The 10,305-nt window shown below is 38.7% G+C and overlaps 1 protein-coding gene across 1 annotated transcript in view; it reads right to left on the reverse strand.

Annotated features, from left to right (window-relative positions):
* Positions 1–328: 328 nt before the first annotated feature.
* Positions 329–10,305, reverse strand: part of TAAR1 (trace amine associated receptor 1) — a 30,545-nt gene continuing 20,568 nt past the window's right edge. The window contains exon 2 of the mRNA XM_059889900.1: positions 329–3,555. Within this exon, the coding sequence (XP_059745883.1) occupies positions 2,426–3,436 (1,011 nt within the window). The 5' untranslated portion in view covers positions 3,437–3,555 and the 3' untranslated portion in view covers positions 329–2,425. The remainder of the gene's footprint in view (positions 3,556–10,305) is intronic.

A 10,305-nucleotide genomic window follows, 5' to 3' on the forward strand; every position in this document is an offset into this window, starting at 1 on the left:
GAAAATATGATGACTTTAAAAAGATATATTCATAACAGGCAAGACACACACACACGAAAGTATAAAACATCTAAGAATGTGTGGGAGCAAATGAGGAAAACCACAGAAACTTGCTATAAGGTATAGTCAGTCAGTCAGTTCAGTCACTCAGTTGTGTCTGACTCTTTGTGAGCCCATGAACCACAGTACACCATGCCTCCCTGTCCATCACCAACTCGTGGAGTCCACCCAAACTCATGTCCATTGAGTTGGTGATGCCATCCAACCATCTCATCCTCTGTCGTCCCCTTCTCCTCCTGCCCTCAATCTTTCCCAGCATCAGGGTCTTTTCCAATGAGTCAGCTCTTTGCATCAGGTGGCCAAAGTATTGGAGTTACAGCTTTAACATCAGTCCTTCCAGTGAACACCCAGGACTGATCTCCTTTAGGATGGACTGGTATAGAAAACTATCTAAATGCTTTTGTTCCCTTTTTAAAATTTAACAAAAATAGTTTCACAAGTAGAAGAGTCAAGATAGTTTCTGAAACCAGGAGTGATTAGGGACAACTTTCTTACCATATACTAAATGAAAAAGGTTTTCAAACTGCTTTTAAAATCTATGAGAACAAAATCTAGTCACATCAAGGAAACTAAATATACAGTCCTGAAAGAGATTGTAATAGATAGAAGGGTTTGTGAACAGAAATGCATATACAGGAACATGCATTTTTAAATTTTATTTAAAATTAACTGCCTCACCCTAACTTACCCATGAGCATAAGTCACAATTGGGAAACAAATAAATTCAAATCCGTGGTGCTGCTTAACACGATACAAATTACATGAAGTCTAGATTAGAAACAGTTCAAATGCAAATTGATATTTATGATTAAGAATGCTTGCTCACTTCTATTAGGGGATCTTACTTGAAATCACTATTTCTCCTTATTTTTCTTTTCTATATGCCATAGTAATAGACATGGGATACACTGTGTCCAATTATAGCTCTTCTTTGCCTCATGTTTAGCTGCTCTGATGAATAACTGCTTCTCTTTCAGTGTAGCTTGGCACCCAACAAGTGAATTTGCTTTATTTCCTACAGCTTGTATTTTGAGTCCTATCACACCAGGCATGACCTTGAAATGTGATGAAATCCTCCCAGACGTTTTTGTGGGCTTCAATAACAGGTGCTGTGTGCTTAGTTGCTCAGTTATGTGTCCAACTCTTTGCAACCCCATGGTCCTTTAGCCCACCAGGCTCCTCTGTCCATGGGCAAGTGGGTTGCCATGTCCTCCTCCAGGGGATCTTCCCAACCCAGGGATCGAACCAAGGTCTCCTGCATTGCAGGCAGATTCTTTACCATCTGAGCCACTAGGGAAGCACAGGTAACAGGCATTTAATTTAAGCTGTTCAAAAAAAAAAAAAAGGAATCAAAATGAACTAAGTGGTCAACAATGGGAAAATGGTTAAAAAAATTTTTGTGCATTCATACAATTTAACATTTTGCAGTCATTACAAAATGATGTTTTTAAGAACTTTGAATGATATGGTTCTTAAGTAAGCTATGAATGATATTTTTATTTTTATTTTGTTTCTATATATTATTTTTATTTTCCTCTATTTTCCAAATTTCCTACAAGTATGAAAATCAGAAAAAAACATTTAAAAAATGTAAACATCAATAGATTTAAAAATCAGAATATGTATTAATAATTAGTAATAAATAGCAAATTATGTGTAAGCAATAGTAATATTCAATGTACACTTTTAGTTGACTTTAAAAAAAGGCATATATATCCAAGCAAATGAATGACAAAGTCCTTCTAATTGCCATCTCCAAATGTAGCCTCTTAGTTTCCACCACGGAACAACTGAGTAAGGTACCACTGTCGGTTTCATGGCAGTTCATGTAAGAGTAGGAAGTGTTCTTTAAAATTTTAAGTTCTTAATTTCTGGACTTGTAAAGCTTCAATATACATAATACGAATGGCAAATAAAAAGAAAGATGTAAGCATCATATCTCACTGTACAATCTTTGAACCAAATATTTGATAAAAGTCCCTACAATTGGCACATGTGGTTGATATTATGCATGTTCATAATGATCACCAACTATTTTGTAAAACACTTGAAATCAGTCCTTAATATTCATTGGAATGACTGATGCTGAAGCTGAAACTCTGATAATTTGGCCATCTGATGCGAAGAACTGACTAACTAGAAAATACCCTGATGCTGGGAAAGATTGAAGGCAGGAGGAGAAGGGGACAACAGAGGATGAGATAGTTGGATGGCATCACTGACTTGATGGACATGAGTTTGAGTAAGCTCCAGGAGTTGGTGATGGACAGGGAAGCCTGGCGTGCTGCAGTCCATGGGGTCGCAAAGAGTCAGACATAACTGAATGACTGAACTGACTGACTGAAATCATAATAATTCTATGGATTTATTCTGAAAATAATTTGCTCCTAGATGAATCTTTTTGGAAAATTTTACCAACTAGAATTATCTTTAGTGCTCTTCTGAACCAGGGGTAGAAAAATGCATAAATCATTGGATTAAAAGTAGAATTCAAATAGCCAAACCAAATCAATGCATCGTTCAAAGTAGGTGGGATAGTATAGTCCAGGAAAGGGTCCATGACCATGCAGACAAAGAAAGGACACCAGCATGTTAAGAAAACTCCCATCACAATCCCTAAAGTCTTCGCAGCTTTCCTTCCTCTGCTTCGTGAAATTCCATTTCTCTCTTCCAACCCAATTTGAACCTTCTGCTTTGCATCATGAATTGATCTTGCCTGGCCTTTTGCTATGAAATATATTCTACAATAGATGCACAGCATAATAGAGCCAGGTATATAGAAAGAAGTCATAAAGGCCAGAACCCCAGATGTTTTGCTGAAGAAGACAGAGCAACTCCCTATGCAGTGACTGTGTTTATAATACATCTCTTCAGCTCCTTTGAAGTTTAGCTCCAGAAAGATCATCCCAAATGCAAAAAGAGCAGGAATACTCCAACTAATGAAGATCATCAGAGAAATAACCAAGATGTTGATCTTGGTTTTGTATCTCAGTGGGTCACACACAGCATAGTAGCGGTCAATGGAAATGAAGGACAAGTGAAAAATGGATGCTGAACTCAGCATAATGTCAGTGCTGGTGTGAATTTTACAGAAGACTTCTCCAAAAGACCAGTGGTGCTCAATGGATCTCACCATGCTATAAGGCATGACCAGGCACCCCAGAAGAAAGTCCACAGTAGCCATGGACTGAATGAGCCAATTATTTAGGGTATGCAGTTGCTTGAAGTGTGATATGGAAATAATAACTAGCAGATTGCCAACCACTGTGGTCAGAATTATGAGCACCATTAAACTGTACAGGGAAGCCCGGATGTCATTTGACCAGCTGCTTTTCACACAGGAAATATTAATTTTATTGTGGCAAAGGGACATCATTTCTTAGGACAATGCACTGGTTGTTATCTTTTCCTTAGTGGTTTAAGGAGTCTGTCTTCGAAATCCATGATCAGGTTAGAGTTCCTTCTCTTACTTCCATATATATATATCCCAGAAACCTGTGGGGGGAAAAAAGGAAATTATCAACAGTTTGATTCTTCTCACTTTTAATGCATTTACCTGTTACTTCTTGCTGAAAAATGATTATTTTGAAAAGAGGTTTTATTTCCAAGTTCAGTTCAGTAAGTTCAGTTCCTATAAGTTTTTTTAACATCTACTTCATGTTAGTCACTGTGTTGGAAATGTAAAGCTGAATTATTAGTTTGACATATATGATTCTGTAATTCTGTAATACTCAGCTAAATTGTGGGGAACTTGCAATACATTTTGCAGTATATGTTTAATGTATATTATGTGTAATATATAACATTATGTTATATACTTGCATATTACAAAGATAAAAAGAGGAGGAGAGAGAGTTCAGAATAACAAAGTAAATTCTGGTTATCAGTGAATAAGCTGTTATTATATTGGGGAAATGCTAGGAAATAGCAAGAAGTCTTAGAATTCCAGGAATCTACTCTCCTTTTCATCTCTTCTCACTCCCTCTGGGATGACAGTTTAAATCAAGACCACATAAGAATCTAAATTTATCCAAAACTGGAATTGGAGGAATAAAATAACTTTGCCAACAAAGGTCCGTCTAGTCAAGGCTGTGGTTTTCCCAGTGGTCATGTATGGATGTGAGAGTTGGACTGTGAAGAAAGCTGAGCGCCAAAGAATTGATGCTTTTGAACTGTGGTGTTGGAGAAGACTCTTGAGAGTCCCTTGGACTGCAAGGAGATCCAACCAGTGCATTCTAAAGGAGATCAGTCCTGGGTGTTCATTGGAAGGACTGATGCTGAAGCTGAAACTCCAATACTTTGGCCACCTGATGTGAAGATCTGACTGATTTGAAAAGACCCTGATGCTGGGAAAGATTGAGGGCAGGAGGAGAAGGGGATGACAGAGGATGAGATGGTTGGATGGCATCATCAACTCAATGGACATGGGTTTGGCTGGACTCTGGGAGTTGGTGATGGACAGGGAGGCCTTATGTGCTGCGGTTCATGGGGTCACAAAGAGGGGGACACGACTGAGCAACTGAACTGAAATGAAAATGGATATTTTAATAAATTTGAAACATCTCTCCCCCTAGTCCCTTTCTGCCTTCTATTCCCAGGAGGAAACATATCAAATGCACCTGTAAGATTTATTTTAGTAGACACCCAGGCCCACTTTATGGCAGAACAAACAGCAGACTAAATATATTTATATTACTTGAATTGTATAATGTTCAAATTATAATTGAAATTCACTAAATAAATGATGGATTTTTTTTGACTACAAAATTTATGTGCTCTCAACTAAACTAAAATTTAAAGTTTTTTTCTCACTATTGCCCCCTTTTCCTTCTTTATTTTACTTTTGTTGTTGATATATTAAAGGAATCAAACAATGTTTAGAATGTTTGCTAATAATTTCTACCAATTAAGAAAATATCCCTGCCTGGTATCACATTGAGCAGCTTCACTCAGCAGGAACTAGGGTCCAAATATAAGTAAAGGAAGGTGGGGGGAAAAAAACTGACTGCTCAGTTTTAGAAGATTATATTCATAGATGATGAAAGAGTCATCTGGCAAATTTGTATGCCTTGTTCTTCATTCCCAGATAAAAATCAAATGGCTTCCTCCTCATAACGATACATCTTGTTTTCAGAGAAATAAAGCCTGAAGCATTTTATCTGAGAAACTATTGATAATATCAATGACACTTCAGAAGAATAATCTGTCTGGTCAACTTTAGAACTTTATGCATAAATTTTGTGCAAGTATTTTTAAATGTTATAATTTATTTTTTAAATGCTGCTGCTGCTGCTAAGTCACTTTAGTCATGTCCAACTCTGTGCGACCCCATAGATGGCAGCCCACCAGTCTCCCATCCCTGGGATTCTCCAGGCAAGAACACTGGAGTGGGTTGCCATTTCCTTCTCCAATGCATGAAAGTGAAAAGTGAAAGTGAAGATATTCAGTCGTGTCCGACTCTTAGCGACCCCATGGACTGCAGCCTACCAGGCTCCTCCGTCCATGGGATTTTCCAGGCAAGAGTACTGGGGTGTATTTTTTAAATAGATTTATTTAAATAAATGTTCTATGATGATATTATGAGTTGAACACTTATCTAAGAACATGACATAATAGTGGTTTTCTTTTCTTCCAGCTTTAAGAATTTAGCTGGCTAGAAATGATTACTCTCTGTATTTACAAATTACGAAGTTGAACATACTATAGCAATACAGAAAGTTAATCTCTATGATATCTAGCTAGGCTTCCCAGGTGGCGCTAGTGGTAAAGAACGTGCCTGCCAATTCAGGAGACATAAGAAACTCCAGCTGGATCCCTGGGTCAGGAAGATCCCCTGGAGGAGAGCATAGCAACACACTCCAGTATTCTTGCCTGGAGAATTCCAGGGACAGAGGAGCATGGTGGGTTACAGTCTATGGGGTTGTAAAGAGTCAGACACTACTGAAGCGACTTAACATGCATGCTCTGATAACTAGTTAACTCAACAGTTCTTTTCAAATTATCTAATTACCTAATGTTTGAAAATGACACATGATTTTAAAATATATTGTTAGGCATTATAGTTTGAAGTAGATTTGTCTAGCAAGATGGGATTTCACTGGTAGAGTGTCCCCAACTTCCCAATAAAAGGCCATCAATGCTAATTTCACCATGCCATTTGTCCCTGGTTCCTTCAACTACCCATGTCTAATGGCTCAGACTTTCAATCCCATACTAGTCTGTACAATTACTAATGTGAACCTATCTCCTAATCGACTCATCCACTACCCACTCACAAACCCTTCCATGTATTCCCTCTGGAGGTCATGGTCATCACCCTATTTCCTCAGGCTCTTTTTAAAAAACTTCCCTCTCTTTGTTCTAACTGAAACTTTCTTTCCCCTGAGGATATCTCTTTCCCTACATCCTTATCAAAGGTAATTGTTTCCTCTCCTGCATCCTTGGCTATCTTTTCTATTACAGGACTTGGAGGAAAAACATGTCCTCTTGTACTCATTGACATTGCAAATCATTATCCCTCCTTCCTTCCTAACTTCCATCCCTTGCAAACTTTGAAGCTCTGTGTTCAGACTATACCTCCTCTTGCTGCAGACTTCAGACTTCAAGTCATTTTTCTATATCTTGAAGATGTTAGCTCCTGGCCTACTCTCACTTTCTCCAAAGCTACTCCTGCTAAAATTCTTCATAATTTTCTTGTCCACATAAATGATTCAGTAATGGACTTTTTTTTTAAACTTTACATAATTGTATTAGTTTTGCAGCTCCTTACTCCTCTGTCTTCCAACAAGCATGTCCTCCACACGTTTTCTCTGCATAGCTATCTCACTTTCTTATTTAACTAAAGACACCAGATATGTACTTATGTTCACATTAATACAATGCAGAGTTTAACTTTGCATTAGACACAATTTGTTCTCTTCCTATAAATCCAAAACCTCAAATTAACTTAAGAATCTCTTAATTTTGATGACCTAAATCTGATGCACTATTATATTCTGTGTACCATAGTAGAGATGCTCTCAGGTATAGTGTGTTTATCTTATCATAATATTGCTGGAGATGATTTTTCTCTCTTATCTATCAGTCTATGCTGATGTCTCCACAAACAGATGGATTTTGCCATTCTTCCTGTTACTTACAGATGGAAACAATTTACTTGCAGGGATGTCCCATCTGGACATTCCATGCTGCTTCTGCTTAGTCACTTCAGTCATGTCTGACTCTTTGTGACCCAATGGACTGTAGCCCACCAGGCTCCTCTGTCCATGGAATTCTCCAGGCAAGAATACTGGAGTGGGTGGCCATGCCCTTCTCCAGGGGATCGTCTCAACCCAGGGATCGAACCCAGGTCTCCTGCATTGCCGGTGGATTCTTTACTATCTGAGTCATCAGGGAAGCCCAATGAGTCATAATTTAAATATTTGGAAATCCTGTGCATGACTAAAAACTGAATCACTGAACTTGCGAATCAAGCAGAGGAATATTACATACTCTAAGCTAAAAGACAAACAGAAAGGCAGTCATTCTTTTTCAAGATGTTATAATCAAATGCCTTCCTCCTGTCAGGCACTATGTGCTGAGGCAAGAATGGTGAACAGACACAATGAAATTCCCTGCTCTTCTGGAACTTACATTCCAGTTGAAGGATCAGTCAGTTCAGTTGCTCAGTCATGTCCGACTCTTTGTGACCCCATGAACTGCAGCATGCCAGGCCTCCCTGTCCATCACCAACTCCCGGAGTTTACCCAAACTCATGTGCATCGAGTCGGTGATCCCATCCAGCCATCTCATTCTCTGTAGTCCCCTTATCCTCCTGCCCCAAATCCCTCCCATATCAGGGTCTTTTGCAGTGAGTCAACTCTTCGCATGAGGTGGCCAAAGTATTGAAATTTCAGCTTCAACATCAATCCTTCCAATGAACACCCAGGACTGATCTCCTTTAGAATGGAATGGTTGGATCCCTTGCAGTCCAAGGGACTCTCAAGAGTCTTCTCCAACACCACAGTTCAAAAGCATCAATTCTTTGGCACTCAGCTTTCTTCACAGTCCAACTCTCACATCCATACATGACCATTGGAAAAACCATAGCCTTGCCCAGATGAACCTTTGTTGGCAAAAGTAATGTCTCTGCTTTTCAATATGCTATCTAGGTTGGTCATAACTTGCCTTCCAAGGAGTAAGCGTCTTTTAATTTCATGACTGCAATCACCATCTGCAGTGATTTTGGCACCCCCAAAAATAAAGTCTGACACTGTTTCCACTGTTTCCCCATCTATTTTCCATGAAGTGATGGGACCAGATGCCATGATCTTAGTTTTCTGAATGTTGAGCTTTAAGCCAACTTTTTCACTCTCCTCTTTCACTTTCATCAAGAGGCTTTTTAGTTCCTCTTCACTTTCTGCCATAAGGGTGGTGTCATCTGCCTATTGAGGTTATTGATAATTCTCCCGGCAATCTTGATTCCAGTTTGTGCTTCTTCCAGCCCAGGGTTTCTCATGATGTACTCTGCAGAGAAGTTAAATAAGCAGAGTGACAATATACAGCTTTGACATACTCCTTTTCCTATTTGGAACCAGTCTGTTGTTCCATGTCCAGTTCTAACTGTTGCTTCCTGACCTGCATATAGATTTCTCAAGAGGCAGGTCAGGTGGTCTGGTATTCCCATCTCTTGCAGAATTTTCCACAGTTTGTTGTGATCCACAAAGTCAAAGGCTTTGGCATAGTCAAAAAAGCAGAAATAGATGTTTTTCTGGAACTCTCTCTTGCTTTTTCGATGACCCAGTGGATATTGGCAATTTGATCTCTGGTTCTTCTGCCTTTTCTAAAACCAGTTTGAACATCTGGAAGTTCATGGTTCATGTATTGCTGAAGCCTGGCTTGGAGAATTTTGAGCATTACTCTACTAGTGTGTGAGATGAGTGCAATTGTGCAGTAGTTTGAGCATTCTTTGCATTGCCTTTCTTTGGGATTGGAATGAAAACTGACCTTTTCCAGTCCTGTGGCCACTGCTGAGTTTTCCAAGTTTGCTGGCATATTGAGTGCAGCACATTCACAGCATCATCTTTCAGGATTTGAAATAGCTCAACTGGAATTCCATCACCTCCACTAGCTTTGTTCATAGTGATGCTTTCTAAGGCCCACTTGACTTCACATTCCAGAATGTCTGGCTCTAGGTGAGTGATCACACCATCATGATTATCTGGGTCGTGAAGATCTTTTTTGTACAGTTCTTCTGTGTATTCTTGCCATCTCTTCTTAATATCTTCTGCTTCTGTTATGTCCATACCATTTCTGTCCTTTATTGAGCCCATCTTTGCATGAAGTGTTCCCTTGGTATCTCTAATTTTCTTGAAGAGATCTCTAGTCTTTCCCATTCTGTTGTTTTCCTCTATTTCTTTGCATTGATCACTGAGGAAGGCTTTCTTATCTCTCCTACTATTCTTTGGAACTCTGCATTCAGATGCTTATATCTTTCCTTTTCTCCTTTTCACTTCTCTTCTTTTCACAGCTATTTGTAAGGCCTCCCCAGACAGCCATTTTGCTTTTTTCCATTTCTTTTCCATGGGGATGGTCTTAATCCCTGTCTCCTGTACAATGTCACAAACCTCCGTCCATAGTTCATCAGGCACTCTGTCTATCAGATCTAGTCCCTTAAATCTATTTCTCACGTCCACTGTATAACCATAAAGGATTTGATTTAGAAGAGTAGTGGTATGCAATGCTAAAATTTGGGCTTTCCTGGTGGCTCAGTTGGTAAAGAATCTACCTGCAGTGCAGGAAACTAGGGTTCAATCTCTGGGTCAGGAAGGTCCTCTAAAGAAGGAAAATTCCATGAACAGACTAGCCTGGCGCTGTCCAGTCCACGGGGTCACAAGAGTCAGACACAACTTTAGCAACCAAACTACCGTCACCAAGAATAAAAGCAAACATAGTGAATAATATTATCTAAATAAAGATTTAGTTTATGTCAAAAAGAGTTATGACAATATGACACAATATAATGCTTTCTAAAAAAATTTTTAAATAGAAAAAAGTAAATTTCAAGAAAACACTTAATATTGAAATTTAAATTTTCAGCTATTTCAATAATCTCTAGTTGTAATCAAAGTTAGTGAGTAGCTGTCAAGACACTTCTTGCTGGATCCTAAGATGCAAAATTAATGATTTAATTTTGGAAAATTTCTCCAACTTCATGTTTTAAATTTTAAAATTCCAAGTTGCTTTACCCAGCAAACGTTCAGTGTG

The sequence above is a fragment of the Bos taurus genome, chromosome 9 (genome assembly GCF_002263795.3).
Source record: "Bos taurus isolate L1 Dominette 01449 registration number 42190680 breed Hereford chromosome 9, ARS-UCD2.0, whole genome shotgun sequence".
NCBI lineage: Eukaryota > Metazoa > Chordata > Mammalia > Artiodactyla > Bovidae > Bos > Bos taurus.